Source organism: Cucumis melo, chromosome 6 (assembly GCF_025177605.1).
Source record: "Cucumis melo cultivar AY chromosome 6, USDA_Cmelo_AY_1.0, whole genome shotgun sequence".
Lineage (NCBI taxonomy): Eukaryota > Viridiplantae > Streptophyta > Magnoliopsida > Cucurbitales > Cucurbitaceae > Cucumis > Cucumis melo.
Genome location: NC_066862.1, coordinates 28,307,574 through 28,324,671, shown reverse-complemented (window position 1 = coordinate 28,324,671; position 17,098 = coordinate 28,307,574). Strand labels below are relative to the sequence as shown.

General features: G+C 27.0%; 1 protein-coding gene across 1 annotated transcript; it reads left to right on the top strand.

Moving 5' to 3' along the window:
• The first annotated feature begins 12,455 nt into the window (after positions 1 to 12,455).
• Positions 12,456 to 17,041, top strand: LOC103490749 (uncharacterized). Its single transcript, XM_008450414.3, has 5 exons — positions 12,456 to 13,067; positions 14,944 to 14,980; positions 15,485 to 15,721; positions 15,803 to 15,850; positions 16,239 to 17,041. Exons 1-5 carry the CDS (start codon positions 12,745 to 12,747, stop codon positions 16,764 to 16,766), a joined length of 1,173 nt encoding a protein of 390 aa, XP_008448636.2. The 5' UTR covers positions 12,456 to 12,744; the 3' UTR covers positions 16,767 to 17,041.
• The last annotated feature ends 57 nt before the right edge of the window (positions 17,042 to 17,098 follow it).

Sequence of the window (17,098 nt, the reverse complement as noted above, 5' to 3'; positions counted from 1 at the left end):
ATATTATAAACAAACAACCAATCTCTCTTTGTCACACATCTTTTTCAATTTTAAGCAAGATTTAATTATACCATAGCAAATGATATTTTGGTATATTTTGAAAATATTTTACATCCTTATAAATAAATATATTAAAAAAAAATATAAACTAATAATTATATAATAAATCAATCTATAATTACTTTTTATTAAAATTTTACGGATTATCATTTCGAAGGTCGATAATTAGATATTCAGATTATATTAGGTTTACTAAAAAAGAATGGGTAAGCTGTAGTGGGCATCAGAGAAAAAGTAGATTTACACAACAAAAAGACAAGAGAGTTGCGTTAACGTTAAACAATCAGAAACCACATGCACAAACGACGTCGTTCTCCACGTGGGATCACTCTTCCCACTCTTTCTTTGTTTCCCCCCTAATTAAATAATAATAATATGCTTTCATGCACTAAACTTTGGAATAATCTCACATTCTTTACCCTTTTCTTTTTCCTCTTCTTCTTCTTCTTTTAAATTTTGAAAAATTATTACAAATCTTAACCTTTACATTTTTTTTTTATTTAATCCTCCATTTCCATAACCCTTTTATGTAATTTTGTTTAGTTTATAAAAACTAACTTAAAATTTAATTTCAAAATATATCTACCAAATATGGAGTATTCGGACTATTCTATCTACAACAGTAGATCAAAATAGATTGTTTGTTATTGGTGTATTCTATAGTTATTTGTTCTATCGCATATAGATTGTGATATATATTTTATTGTAAGAGTTTTTTTTTTTTTTTTAAGTTTTGTCATTTAAAATATTTTTCTATTTTATAAGATTATTTTTTAAGCCAAAAAAAGAGATTTAAAATTTAAATAAATTAAAAAATAAAAAATTATCAAAAATGACAAATTCGATAAAATACTTACAAAACATAGCAAATTTTCAGATTTTATCAATGATAAACATTGATAGACACTCATATATACTTCTATCAGTCGAATTGATAGACATTTATTATTGTCCCTCAAAATTTTGCTATAAATATCCATCGTTCATAGAATCCAAAATTTTGTTATATGTTATAAATATTTTAATTTATTTTACTATATTTAAAAATATCTCTTAAAAAAATACACAGATTATTAGAAAAACTCAATCTCAACCATTAAAGTTAAAAAAAGTATATATATATATATATATATATATATATATATATATAAATAAGTATATAAGTATCTCTAAACATCTATTATGTCATGAAACTTTAATTTAGTAAACAAAGTTTGTATTGTAACTTAATTTCCAATAGATCTAACCTTTTTAACATATAATCTTTGACAAATCTAGGGATTTGTTTGAAACTTTTTCAAACATAAAAAATAAAGAAAAAATAATAATAACTTATAATTTAATAAATAAATAAATAAATAAATAAATAATTAATTATTAAAATTGATGGGGGGGAAAATGAATTAATTAAAAATGGACCACACCATGGCCATGACCATATGATCATAAAATCTTAATGAGAAGCGTGCCGTGGCTGCTTTGCTTTAATCCACCATTGTTTTAAATTGTGTTTGTTTCCCAAGAAAAATCAATTCCCCCTTTTAGGTTTCCCAAGAAAAATATTTCCCTATTTCTTCTATTTATTTCCTATTCTTAAAAGTGCTTTTACATCTCATTATTAATCTTTTTATTTATTTCCAATCCTTCCTTGTCATGGACACTTGTCACTCCACTTATAACAAAATTATCTCGATTTTAAAAACTTGTCAAACAACTTTAGACTCTTACTTCTTTTGTCGTGTGTATCTACGATTCATGTTCGTATATTTTGTGAATTGATGAGAACCGACACCCAATTTAAAGGGGACGTGATTTTTGTAAAAATATAAATCTTTACGATCTTATTGACTTTTTCTTAAACGTGAAATTACAGTTAGGGTTTTGTCAATTAGCGATGGGTGTGACTGATGATTGTTAATGGACAATTTAACATTGGATGGTATTTTGTGGCGTAAGTAGAATCGTTTTTAGAATTCAAGTGATTTAACGTTATCAGAGAAACCAAACTTGAGTCATCCAAATTCATTGATTAACAAGTTTCATATTAAAAGTTATGAAATATACTCATAGGTTTTGCAATTTATTTCAAAAGATATACATAAAAAAAAAACTTTTTTTGATTTTGAGTATTAAACAATTACAAGTAATTAACGATTAATGAAAATAGTCAATCAAAACTCAGCTCAACTAATATTTTATTAATAATCTATTTTTTTTTCTAACTTTTTAAATATTTTACAGTTTCCTTCCTATTTAATTTAATTTAGTTTGCAATTCTTAATAAAAACTATGATAAAATAACTTTTTTCTTATTGCAATATTTGGTTTGAAAAGTAAACTTACAAAGTATTTCCACTTTCTCCTTTTTGTATGGCTTTTTAATTCTTTTTAGGTTTGCGTTTATTTCTATATCATGAACCAAATAGACACGTACTTGAAAATTTAAAAACACGTCTAATCATTTAATCAAATAAAAAATAAAAATTCAGAACTTTAAAAAAAAGTATCAATGTATTTTAAAATTAAAAAAAAAAATCTTCAATAATTTATTAAACTTATTTGAAAGGTCGATTACTTAGTTAAAGTTGTGAGGAATTACTCTAATTTTTTAAAATATTGTAAAATATAACAAAATTTTGAGAATCTATACACTGACAGACTTCTAACAATATTTATCATATCGTTGATTGACCTTAATAGAAGTCTATCGTTGTTTATCCGTAATATATCTAAAAATTTGTTATATCTAAAAACGTTACGTCGAAAAATCTAAAATATCTAAAAGAAAAAAGGTTTAATGTGAACCCATTGAAAAAACAAAGAATGTACACTAATTAAAGCCACTTTTTAAATAAAATTAGTCAAATATAATCAACTTCCTTTAACTATTTTTTTTTCCTTTATTTAAGATTTGCATAATAATGTCTTATGCACTCTAATGATTCTTAAGTCAAAAAGATTTTGTCTCATTTGTCCTTTGCTTTACTAAAGGTGTTTGTGTTAATTATCTTTGTTTTATTATTCACTTATTAATTTTTTTTGTTGTAAATTATATTTCTTTATTTTAATAATTCATTCTTCTTTCAATCTTATCTATATACTTTAATCTATGTAGTTTAGGTGATTGATCTTAATGGTCATTGTTGCTAATTAGTAATATTAAAATCCAAATTTGACTTGGAACTTTATTTAAATATTGCAAAGTCTTAACATTTACTCAATTTCTATCAACTCTGATTAAATCAAAATTTTTAAAAAATCAATAACTTTAACCAACATTAATCAAGCTCTTAACAAAAAAAAAAAAAAATTACGTTTAATCAGTGCACAAAAATAATCAAGATGGTAACTATCAAAAGTTATATAAAAAGAAAATCAATATACAATTTAAAAAAAAAACCGAGCAAGTGAAAATTAAAATTGCAATACTTATTCAAGTTTAGAGTATATCATATTTATCGAAGTTTAAAATATAATTTAAAATTTTTTTGATTTTACGAAAAGATGAATATTGAACCTTTTAATATACACATATATCAACAAATATATCGGAGTATCAACCAACATTCTATAATTATTTTTAGGTTAAAAATGCTTTTCTCTCGTACACTCTTATAAAAACAACAATTTAGTCCCAAAACTATAGTTCGTAAAGATTTAATTCCGTACTATCATTTTCGTAACAATTTTAATCTTTAAAACTTTACTAAGTCGTAATTCTAATTATTATACTTTGCGATTCATAATAATTTACTTTTCATATATATATATATAAACCATCAAAATTAAATGTCAATATTTTTGCATTTTTTAAATTTACCAAAAATAAATTTCATTAAATTGTTATTTATAAACCGAATCAACGTTTTGGATTGAAATTTTGGGACTAAATAGTTAAAATCTAAAATTAAGAAACCATAGGGTTATTTTTTTAAAAAAAGTGAAATTTAGCCAATTTTTCTTTTTGGAAGGCTTTGATAGTCTAAGTTGACATAATAAGTACTCACGTTAGCGGCTTCTGTGAACAGCAGACATGTAGGGCCTCGTCGTAGCCGTCAGATGAACAAAACCCAAACAGAATCACCACCGTTCGTTTGAACCGCCTGGACCCCACGTTGTCACGTACTACTACTGACTTCACACTGGTGCGTGACTTTCACGTGCCTCCACTCCCACTCCCCGCCGGCCGGGTCCTCCCTTCCACGCCTTTACCTATCACGTTAGACAAATATTACTTTCAATACGTGTTTGGGTTGACGGGTGAGTTACTATAATAATATATGTTTAGTGTGTACATTATCACAGTATAATAAGAAAACAGTAAACATGTCAAGTAGTAAAAACGTTAACAAATTAGGAGTTTTGAAATGCAGTGTTTAGATAAATGGTATTTACTATCACAAGAGATGATTATTATGGTCTTAAATAATATTTGCTCCAAACGGTCTTTAAATGTTTAATTTTAGTATTTATACTTTTAATAAATTTTAAATTCAGTTTAATCTAATTAAAATTTCATACGATTTATGAATATATTTTTAAATCTTATCGTAAAAATGCTAATAGAAAAAAAAAAATAAAGACAAAATCTACGATAAATTAGTAATTAGTAGTATATACTAAATTTCAGAATTTTTAAATGTTAAGAAACTAAAATTTGACATTTGAGAGGACACAACGATTAAAATTGAATAAATTTAAAAATATAAGAACCGATGGTTTTTCTTAATGATTATTGTTCTCGTAATTGAAAAAAAAAAATCACTTAGAACTAAAGAAATAAAAGGAAACTTAGAAATCTCACTTAAAAGTCAACCAAAGTTTGATAGATTATTAAATTGTGTTTTTGCTAATATATTTACAATCATGAAAATGTTTTTCAAAGATTGTCTTATCGTCAACCCATAATATTTGTCCAATACCCAATATTATTTCAATATTATTTGTCCCTTAACAAAATTGATTTCTTTTACATTGCATCGTATGTGTGTATATATATATATATATATTATAACAAGAAGAATGATTAATAATTTACAATTTTAATATTCTCAATTCTAATTTACTAATCAATAAAGTTTAATATTTTATTACAAATAACTCACAAAACAAAACACTTATAGCCGTTTGGAATTAGGGTTACTTAAGACTATAATAACCACTTATCGTTATAATAAATATTATTTAAAAAATTTCAATTAACTAAGTAAACAGTAGTTCAAAGTTTCACATGTGCTAAAATATTTATTATTTGCTATAGTTTTTATTATTTCACATTTTACATTTTTTATTTTTTTGTTATTTTGTTTTCAAACTAAAATAATTTAAGTGACAAATACATAATATTATAATTCAACCATAACAACTCAACACCCAACCAAAATAAAATAAAATAACACGAGATATACTAAATTTAAACTCAACAACTACAAAACCAATATTTTATATTTTTTTTTTTTTTATTTTTCCATTTCTCAATAATTATTATTGTTAAAATAATAATAATAATTATTATTATTATTATTATTATTCAATTTTCCATTTTTATGGGTTTAAGGAGTTTTTTTCTCTCTTTATTTTTTGGGTTTTTGGCGTATTGGGAAGCACGCGAAGTGAAGCGCGTGGGGCCCGGATATAATTGGCGGGGGATAAAGAAGACACGAAGAAGGAGGGCCGGATTCAGTGCGGTGTACTCCCACCATAAACTCATACAGTCTCCTTCTATCAATCGTTCATTGATTGTACAGTTCAACCATCAAATCAAATCAGATACGAATTTGTTGTCACATCCCAACTCCTCCTAGCACAAAATTAAATCATCATTCAAAATCCTCTAACACAACTTTAAATTACACTATATACATACATACATATATACGTATAATAGCCTATTACATCCATTGATATTATGAATAAATTTCATTGACCAATAATAATTGTTCGATGTTGTTGAACTCTATATATATCATTCTCAAATAATGTTAGTATGACTACAATTAATAATCTAGAGTGGTACCTATGTTCTTGTACTTTGGTAGCTTTATTGTTATTACTTTTCATCAATGACAGGAGACGAGAGAGTTGTCCAATTGATTAAGTTTGCGATAGTCTTTTTCAAATGATAAATATGTCTACTCGTTTGATCATTTATTGCTTGTTAATTAGTACTATTTGAGAACGCAATATTAGATCTACCAAGTTTTTAAGCATATTTATAAAACATAAGACCGAACCGTGCCAACAAATAAAATATTGTACTCATGTAATAGTATTGAAAAAAATGATACTCTTGCGGTATTAAAAATACTTCACGTGAGACATATACTTTAAGCTTTTTTTTTTTTTTGCTCGATCTTTTAAATATGTTTATTCAATGGTATTACGTCGTGTCAAGAACAATAGCACTATACATTGATATTAAATGATTATTTAATGATTGGAGGTGGCTCTAGCAAAATTAATTACTTATTATGCTTGATTTCGAATAAGTACAATACACGTGAAACAATTGTCGTGTCAAATTATTTTACAAAAGCATATCTCATGATCAAGTCAATTAAGTAATGGTTTCAATACATCTCAAACTTCATTATTTTTTTTTCTAAACTTTAAAAAGTATATTGTATTTGTGTTTGATAGATTTCTAAATTTCTAAATTTGTTGTTTACCGTATCATATAGTTTATACATAATTAAGAGTTTTGTTTGATAATTCAAATTTTTATATCGATCATCAATTAACTTTTAAAGATTTATAGAATTTAAATTATTTAGCGATTTACTTGACAAAAGATGCTAAAATTTTATTAAAATCTTTTCCAAGTAACAAAAAAAAAAAAAAATCAAATAAACACAAATATAAACTTTGGAAAATTTTAGATTAACCTACAATATTTGTTTTTTTTTTCTTTTGAGAGGATAGGGCAACCTATATAATAAATGATCGCTAGCCATCATTCTTATTAATAGAATATATCATAACAAAGAAAACTTATAATACTCATTTTTTCTTTCAAAAATAGGTTATAATGTAATTAACAAAATACTGTGAAATTCAAAATAGAAACTCGTTTTAAATATAGTAAAATATTATAATTTATCCACGAGAAACTGTAATAGACAAAGATAATCTATCATATTTATATATATCGGAGTATTTATTTTAGGTCTATCTTAATTTATTAAAAATAGATTGAGATATTTTGTTATTTTTTTATAAAAATTGTCAAAAAAGAAAATAGAACATTTGATAAAATATGTAAATATTTCTTTCAGTGATTTTGTAAATAATTTGTGAATTTTTTATATTTTCCGAAAAAAAATCGTTTTTAAATATTTTCATAATTATTTTGATTTGATTGAAGTATTTTAAGAAAAATAAAAAAACAAATTGACGGTGAAGGAAAAAAAATGGACGGCCAAGATTGAAAGGGTGGACGAAGAGGTTTGCCGTTTACGCTGTAGTGATTGTACACTGCGGCTCACAGTAAAGTTTCCCACTACACGTAAACTTCTGCTTCCACTATTTTCTTGGTCCCACCTTTTACTATATAGTAATTATTTAAAATTAGCAAAAATATAAAAATATAAAATATTTACAAATACAAAATTTAAATTTAGGATTATTATAAAATAAAACAAAGTTTAATCCATAGTATTAAATTTTCTTCCGATCGTTGATATTTCAATGTTTTTATAGATTTAATTATCATAAAAAAGAATCACGAAACATAATAATTAAACCACTAAATATCATTAAAGTAAATATAATATAAATTAGTACCTAAAATTCGTTCAACATAAATGATATAACGTATCTCATATCGTTAGAGCTTTAAATTTGTAATTCACTCGTGAAAATAATACAATGTAACTCTTATTTATTTTAATTAAAATTTGTCATATAAATTTAACTTTGGATGTATGAATATATCCAAAATTAACTTGTGAGCTAATATTTAATATAGATTAAATTTATATTAAAACTATTGGTTAAAATCGATGTAAATTAGATACGTATTGAAATAAATAATTAATCTAATATGGATTATATTTATATTAAAATTATTAGTTAAAATTAATGCAAATTAGATACACATTAAACTACGAGTAATGAAATAATTAAACTAGTTTAGCGAAAAACATGTTTAGTCTAATTAATTTATACCTTGGTTGTTTTTTGAAATAATTTTAGCATGTATTTTGTTCGTATAGAGATATTCTATTTATACAAGTACATTTCATTTTTAACATTATAAAACACGTGTGATGCGCGTAATCTAACTAATTAATTTTAAAGAACCCTACATGTAAATTCTCCCTTTTGTTTTTGTGTATGATTACTCCCGTTTTAAGAAAAGTGCTTGTTATTCTATCATCGATAGAATTTGACTTTTTGTTATATTTAAATAAAAACTCCATATGTATGTATAGGTCGAGCTAAGTTCTTTTTAAGGATTTTTTGGTGTTATTGTTTATTTTATTTTTTTTTTTAAAAAAACTTCTCCTTTAAGTTGAACATTATAACCGTGTAATATCAACTTTAGAATCGTCAAATCTTTGTCTCTCGCTCTATAGTTTTTTTTAAAAAAATCCAAAATAAATACCATTAGAAAAAAAAGAAAAAAGAAAGGTACCAATAAGAACCTTATCATTTATTTAAGTTTAGATTTATTTCTCACATAAAAACAAAACTAGTAATTCATTAGGGGATTTAAAAAAGAATAGAAATGAAAAGTGTATAAGAGGGGAGGAAGAGAGCATATTATAAAATATTATATATTATTTTGTATGATAATGTATGGGAAGAAAAATGTTGAGAATGAAATGATTATGTCTCCATTATGCATGAAAAATAAAAACTAATCATACAAAATCATCAACAAAAACATTCATAGCATCTTAGAAACAAAGCCATGCCTTCCCTTCCCTTCCTTCCTTCTTTCCTTCATATTATATATATTCTTTAAGATAATACCAAAAGTTTAATTTGTTTCTACAAATTGAACTTTTACCCCTTAGTTATGAGAATTGTTTCTATATATATATATATATTTAAATATTACATTTACCATTTGATTGCACTTGTAAAAATAAAATAATTTAGAATAATTTTCAAGAAATTAATTATACTAATAAAAGGTAATAAAAAGTTAACATAATAAGAGAAAAGGAAAAAAAAAAAAAAACTTCATCTCTAAAATTAACTTTTATTTTTCTTATATTTTCAATTATTTCGTTTTAGTTTGGAAAATCCTCGTAAATGATAAAACAGTTTGAAATATTTATAAATATATCATAATTTTATGTTATATCAACAGTAGATATCTATTAGAAGTCTATAAAAAATTTTACTATATTTTTTTGCAATATTTTAGTTTATTTTAATATATATTGTTTTTTTTCTTTTAGTTTTTTTTTCTAATACAACTTGGGGGTTGGAATTTGAACCTAAGACTTCTTGTCTTCGACAACATACAAATATTTCAAACGGTTAAGTTAAGCTCATGATAGCTATTTTTGAAAAATGTTCATTTTGAATGGAAAATAAAATATTTACAAAACATTTTCTCAATATTAATTCATTTAGGAATTAAAAATACCACTACATTGACAAATACATAAATATAAAATAATAATTGGCTAAACATGTTTAACATAAAAAATGTATAACTACAAAGAAAAAAAATCTTACTTCCATTTTTGTCTCTGAATCTACAATTCATCAAGTTTGGAATCACGAACACCACTACTTGGAGCCTCTTCTATCCCTTTAAGTATTTCGAGGCTTTAGCTCGTGGGAACCAAAATTAAATTGGAAAGAATAAACACACACACACATATATATATATATATATATATATTTTCCTTTAAGAGATATTATGCAGAGAACTCGGTTAGTCTTTCCAAAACTGGGTTACCTGCCTTTCATTTTTTTTCATAATGGAAAAGAGAAAATGAGAGATTGAGATATGTGGGATATTCTCACGTTCCCTAAATAACTTCCACACGAGAAAGTTATTAATTTAATTTAAACTACTCATCGATGGATTAAGTTCATTATTTACAAGTTTTAGAGCATAAAACCAAGACGTTTTAGTTTTGTATTTTTAATAAATATTAAATTTAGTCTTTTAAATTTGTTTTTACACAATAGTCAACGACGATAATAATAATTTTTTGGCAAGAAAAACATTGCGCAAAATATATTTTATAATAAAAAAAAGAAATATGAAAAAGGAGGACCAAAATTTTGAATTCTTAAAAGAACCTAAGTTTTATGTATTTTTTTTACATCTCAATCTTTTTTTTTTCTTTTAATGCCTTCAAACAAATCTACGAATAAATTAAATAGTCATAACACCGTCCATAAATTATTGAGTAATTATCAATAAATAAAAGATGAAACATTATGAACACAACAAGGTAGATATCTCACATAAGGACAAAACGAGCACAACTCAACTCATATATAAACGTATTAGTAATACAAAAACGTTTTTGGTTTAAATTTACCTATGTTTATTACGTTTATCGATATTATATTAGTTTTTTATTAAATTATACAAATAATATAAAGTTAATTGAACTCAAATTCAACATCTATACTAAATTGATTCTCGCTTATAAGAACAAATACGATCAAAATTTAAATTCTCCCATACAAACCATTTATCTTTGGCGTTTTTGTGTTCCAAAGGCATAGTTAGTAAATGAGTATGCAAATCAAAGGAAGTATTTCCAAAAATATGATAATATAATCAAAAGCTACTATTAAATTTGAACATCTAATAATGTGTACATAAATATGCTATGGGTCAGCCTCTATTGCTTTTTATGCTTAACCTATACAAATTCAAACTTTTTCAAATCCAGATCCTAAAATAAGTTTAAGATTGAACTCAAATTAAATAAATAATCAAGTTGGGGTAATAAATAAATAATAATTTTAACTTCAAATTTTGGCTTTTAGTATAGAGATAGAGAGAGAGAGAGAGAAACATGTGTGTATATATATATATATATATATATATATATATATATATATATATATATATTTGACCTAATGTCTGAGGAACTGACAAAGCAATGAAGTCATGCACAAACAAATTTATTTCTCTCTCTCTCTCTCTCTCTCTCTCTTCACTTTTAAATACATAATTTAAAAAATTACACACACATATATATATATGTATGTATTTGTTTTTATTACCATTTATAATATAAATAATTCAGTTGGGCTTTGTAAAAAAATAAATATATATATATAAAAATCAAATTTGTTTTGTTTTATTAACTTTATAGGTAGACAGGCACATTGTTGAAATAAAAAGAGTTAATTAAATAAATGGGTGGGATTCCAAATTAATTTGAAAAGCTTAATTTAATTTTAGGTTAAAAGACTAATTTGACCATAATTATTTTGATTTAGATTCAATTTGACACTTATGTTTGGTTAAATCTTACCAATTATTTTTTAAGTACTTTTTTTTTTCATTAACTATAAATCCTACTGATGTAAAAAATTTCAAATAATAGTAAAAAAAATTTCCGATAAAATGTTACTCACATCAACAATTTGCGATAAATTAGAAAATCTTGTAATTTAAAATTTGTAACTGTTTAGTAAAAACGTATACAACATGCATACTAACACATTTTACTTGATATCTATTCATGACCTATGTGTTCAAAAGAAACGATGAATCAATAGATTTATAGTGCGTATCTTACACATAAATAAGAGATTTCACGAAACTGATCTAAAATTAAAACGAAAAATAACTAAATCTTTACCATCAAATTGTATAGATCAATCACGAATTTTAAATTACATCGACAAATGAATATATTGATAAAAAATTGCACATGTCTATAAACTCAACGTCACAAAAAGATTACATCAAAATCTTCATTATATCGTCGGGAAAAATTCACGAAATATAATAAAACATTAATAAAGTGTAAATAAGTTGAACTAAGGTAAAATAGAAAAGTTGTAACAAATAATGAATAGGAATATTTTTAAAAACAACAAAATTATTGAAACTATTTACAACATATAGTAAAATCTATCGAACTTTTCGTAGTTTCTTTAATTTTTTTTTTTTGTTATTTTGTAATCCGTTTCATTTTTTTTCTATTCATAACAATTCTTCTGATAGATACGGTAAGAAAGATTTCTTTTTTAAAATAGTATTTACTACACGAACTAGTGGTTATTATAGTCTTGTACAAGTCGGGAATCAAATTGGGTTGTTTAACCCTAAATCAACAAGGAAAGCACCAATTAGAAAAATGTAAAATTAAAATTAAAAAAGAAAAACAAGAGTTTGCTTAATTAGTTTAATAATACAATGGCTCAGTGTTCTTCTGCCACTCTGCTTTCTCTCTCTCTCTCTCTTTCTGTGTTTAGAAATCTGAAAACTTTACATTACAAACAATGATCTTACACAAATATAGCTAAACATCCAAATCCCATTTCCTTCATTTTCAAAACCCATTTCATTTCATTTCTCCATTACTCATCTCTCTCTCTCTCTCTGTCTAAACCCCATTTTCTCTCTCCTTCTCTGTTTTTTTTTTTTCAAAACTTTCACCACCCTCTCCTCCAAAAAAAAAAAACCAAAAAAATGTTGTGAATGAATCTCATGAGTTTGAGTTTAATAAGGTGTTCTAGTGGTGAATGGGTTGCATGTTCTCTCAATTGGCTTCAAAATTTGCCTTCTTTCCGCCGTCGCCGGCGACGTATCAGATCAGAAAAGGAGAAGGGGAAGGGGAGGGGAGGCTAACGGTGGTGTCGACGGCGGCGGGGACGGTGGTGGAGGATAGTTTGTTGGATGTATTGATGATAGATACCAAACGTGGGAATAAGATAGTGGGATTTTATTTGAAGAATCCTTGTGCGAGACTTACTCTGCTTTATTCACATGGAAATGCTGCTGATCTTGGTCAACTCTATGATCTTTTTCTTCAGCTTAAAGTTAATCTTAGAGTTAATCTCATGGGGTTTGTTCTCTCTCTCTCGTTTTTTGGGTGAAAATTTGAGGTTTAGAGAAGGTTTTTGGTTACTTGGTGGTTTTTCCCCCTCACTCTAAAACATTTGGTACTTTTTTCCCATCTTCAAGGAGTTGGGATTTTTAGTTTATGTGTTATTCTCTGTTTAAGGTTCTTATGGGTACTGAATAATTGGAGCTCTGTTTTTCTTTTTAAAGCTCTTTTGAGTTTCTATTACATGGAAGGAATTGTGGTTTTTTTTTTTTTTTTTTTTTTTTTAAATTTCTATTTTTTTTTTGAAAAAAAAAGTATATTGAAGGATATGGTTTTTTTTTTCTTTTTTCTTTTACTTTCTTTTTAATTATCACATTTTTTAGGATTAATTGAGCTTAAAAGCTGTTTTTGGGTTTTTTTTTAGCATGTTGAAGGAGTTGTGTTTTTTTAATAAATAAATAAAGTTAGTCTTACTTTGTGTTTTTGGGCTGATTAATGGAGCTCTGTTTTTTACTAAGTTTTTGGAGTTCCTCTGATTAACTTTTTTTCTCATATTTACTCTGATTAATTGAGTTTTTTTTAATGTTTTTTTTTTGGGTTTTTTCTTATTACATTGAAGGAGTAGAGATTTTTTAATTTACAAAATGAATAAATAAATAAAATTGCCCTTCCTCTCACTTGGTCTTCTTCATTTTGTTCTGATTTATGAAGCTTTGTTTATGTTGGTATTATTATTTTGTATTATTACATTTGAGGAATTGGTTTCTATTTTAACCCTCTCTTTTTAAGTTCCTTCTGATTAATGGAGCTCTGTTTTTGTTGAAGCTTTTTTGGAGTTTTATTACTTTGAGAACTTGAGGGGTTTTCTTAACTTTTTTGTTTTTTTTTTTGTGGCTATAGTTTCTCTTTCTCTGCCATGTTTGATACTTACAAGGATTTTTTTTATAAAATTTTTATTTTATGAAATTGGTTTGAATCTCTTGGGTTCAATCTTCTCTCGCACTTTATTCTGATTTATGGAACTTTGTTTCTATTTTTGGCTGTGGCTTCTCTTTCTCTGCCATTTAAAAGAAAAAAAAAAAAAAAAAAAGAAACTAGAAGGCTTTTGTTATTACTGGGTTCAATCCTCTCTTTTTCCTTTTACTTTTGAATGTTTCATCCAAATGGGATTTTGAAATTTACTGTTGTTTTTGGGGTTTGAAGATTTTACAATTTTACATCAATTATTTACCTCATAGATGATTGAGTGGAAAGTGTAAAGTGAAAGAAGAGAAGGGTTAGTTTAATAGTTCCAAAGTTGGTTTCTTTTTCAGGTCATTTTTTTAACCTTCTTTTTTACCTTTTCCCCTGAAAAAAAGCACCCATTTTCTCTCCTCTTTTAGTTGCAAAATATGATATTTTTTCTTTCTTTTGATGGAGTTCTGTGAAACTTTTGCTTTTTACTTCCTTTTCCATTCTTCTTTTCTCTCAAGATTTGCTTTCCTTTTCCATATAATGTCATTTTTTTTTTCTCTTTTGGAATAAATTTGAATTACTCAACTTTTGTTTTCTAGAAATTTTGTTATATAAACTTATTGACATTTATGTAATTGTCCTATTTGTTGGTTTACACGTAACAACCATAGTTTCTGTCAAGTAGTCGAAAGGACGAGGAATGTTGTATGTTACGATCGTTGGTCCTTTGAGATAATTAGTTCAAGTGTGCTTAAGTTGCCGTAAGCAGTCATGGTTGTTATGAAAAATGTTGCACTAAGACGTTATACCATAATCTCGGACCTGTTTTCATGTTTTTATGGATTTTGTCGAGCTTTTCTTGGTACTATTTCGGTGAATTTGGTTGTTTTCAAATGTTACATGTTTTCGTATCTAAACTTTTCGTAATCTTTTTATGCAGATATGACTATTCTGGCTATGGAGCTTCAACTGGTAAGGTATGTTGATGTTTCACTCTACACAACAACCTGCTGTGTTTGACTCTATCATTTAAGTAAGCAGTTTACGCCTTAGATTTGACTGTTTGAGAGTTTAGGGGTTAGTCTCTACAATGATTTCAATTTGTTGAAGTTGTGATAAAGTATTTAAAACATGTTACAAACAAAATCTAGAAATGAAAGGGTAAGATTCTAACATTTCTGTGTCACGTTGAAAAAATTGCGGTTTGACGAGGGCATGAGATTAACCCAGAATAAAAGGGCAGTAATCTAGGCTGCTTCTTAATGAAATTTTGATGAATTTTAACTCCTTAGCATTTCATTCGAGCCTTTTGTGACGATGATTCACCAGCGCTCGTTGCAAAAAAGCTCGGATCATTGATAGAAGGTGGCTGAATTAGCTAGCTCTCGTTCAGTTTTTGCTCATTGCTCTATGCTGTCTACCAAAAACTTAAATCACAACTGCTGTTTGCTAGTTGAATTAACGTTATTTGTGAAATGCAGCCTAGCGAATCGAATACGTATGCTGATATCGAAGCAGTCTACGAGTGCCTTGAAACCGAGTACGGAGTTAGCCAAGAAGATTTGATCTTGTATGGGCAGTCTGTTGGAAGTGGACCAACGTTGCATTTGGCTTCTAAATTGCCGAGGTTGAGGGGTGTCGTCTTGCATAGCGCGATCCTTTCAGGTCTACGAGTTCTATGTCACGTTAAGTTCACCTTTTGCTTTGATATTTATAAGGTAACATGCCTATCTTCGACATTTATGGATTTGATACTTTCATCTGTGCATTAAGCTTGTGAGTTTTCTCTTTTCGTGCAGAACATTAACAAAATTAAGAAGGTGAAGTGTCCTGTGCTTGTAATACATGTAAGTTCTCACCCATTTTCTCCCTTATGGATGTCTTTCATGAATATACCAAAAAATTAGTTTAAACATAGAGCAATTAACAACATTTTTCACTTTGCTTCAACTCGAACTTGTTTCCAGTGGTTTCACCGGATGTTTGATTAGATAGTCAGGTGTGCATGTCGGCGTAGACAAGTTTTTACATGAACATATGTACGGGTAGCTGTTCCTTTTCCTGTCATTTAATCACAACTTTATGGTAACATATCATAAAAATGGCTCTAATTACACCATTCAATTGTTGTCGATGAGTTTCATCTAGGATGTAAGAACGGAGTTTTTGGATTCCATCAAAAGAGTTGAAATAGATAAATTGGTGATTTTCGATGTGTTTGAATGTAATTCACAGGGCACAGAAGATGATGTTGTCAATTGGCTCCATGGAAATGGATTATGGAAAATGTCGAGAGAACCATACGACCCTCTATGGATAAAAGGAGGAGGACACTGCAACTTAGAACTTTATCCTGACTATATCCGCCATCTTTGCAAGTTCATTCACGAAATGGAGAACATAACCACGAAAATTCGCCTTAAAAGAATTCGTCAAACTCTTGACCTGCAAAAAAGATCCTGTTGCTGTTCAGTTTCTTGTCATGGATGGTGCTGCAAAGTCAAATGTTTGCGACCAAAATGCTCGAGACCAAGCTGTGCGAGTTGCTGCTCAGTACGGTTGAAATGTACCGTATCCTGTAAACCTAGATGCCCAAAATGCCCAAAGCTGAGATGCTGCTTCAGCTGCCCCTCCACCAGTTGCTTTGCTCGGAAGTGCGGCTGCTGCTCTGGTTGTTTTCAATGGAGATGCAGCAGTGACTGTTGTTGTAGCAGCTGTTTTCAACGGAGCTGCTGTTGTGAAAGAAGGTCCTCCAATGAGTGAGAAAAGGGAAGGATTTTTCAATGGTGGGTTTGTATAGAATGCTTTGCTTTTGTTAACACCCCTTTCTAAAATTGTGCAGTAGCTTATAGAACAAGAGGAAGAAGGTATTTTTATCAGATAAATTCTTTGGGGGGAAGAAGATTTTATTGAATTATATTATTCCTTTCAATTGGTTATGTTCAGAATATGAAAACTAGCCCTTCTCAATAGCCCAATTTCATCATTTATATCATCAAATCGTGATCGTAGGATCATGGTGGCAATTGATTACCTTATTTGCTTGATCTTACAAGAATCTTAATCAGTCTATTGGATGAAATAAAACTAAAAAT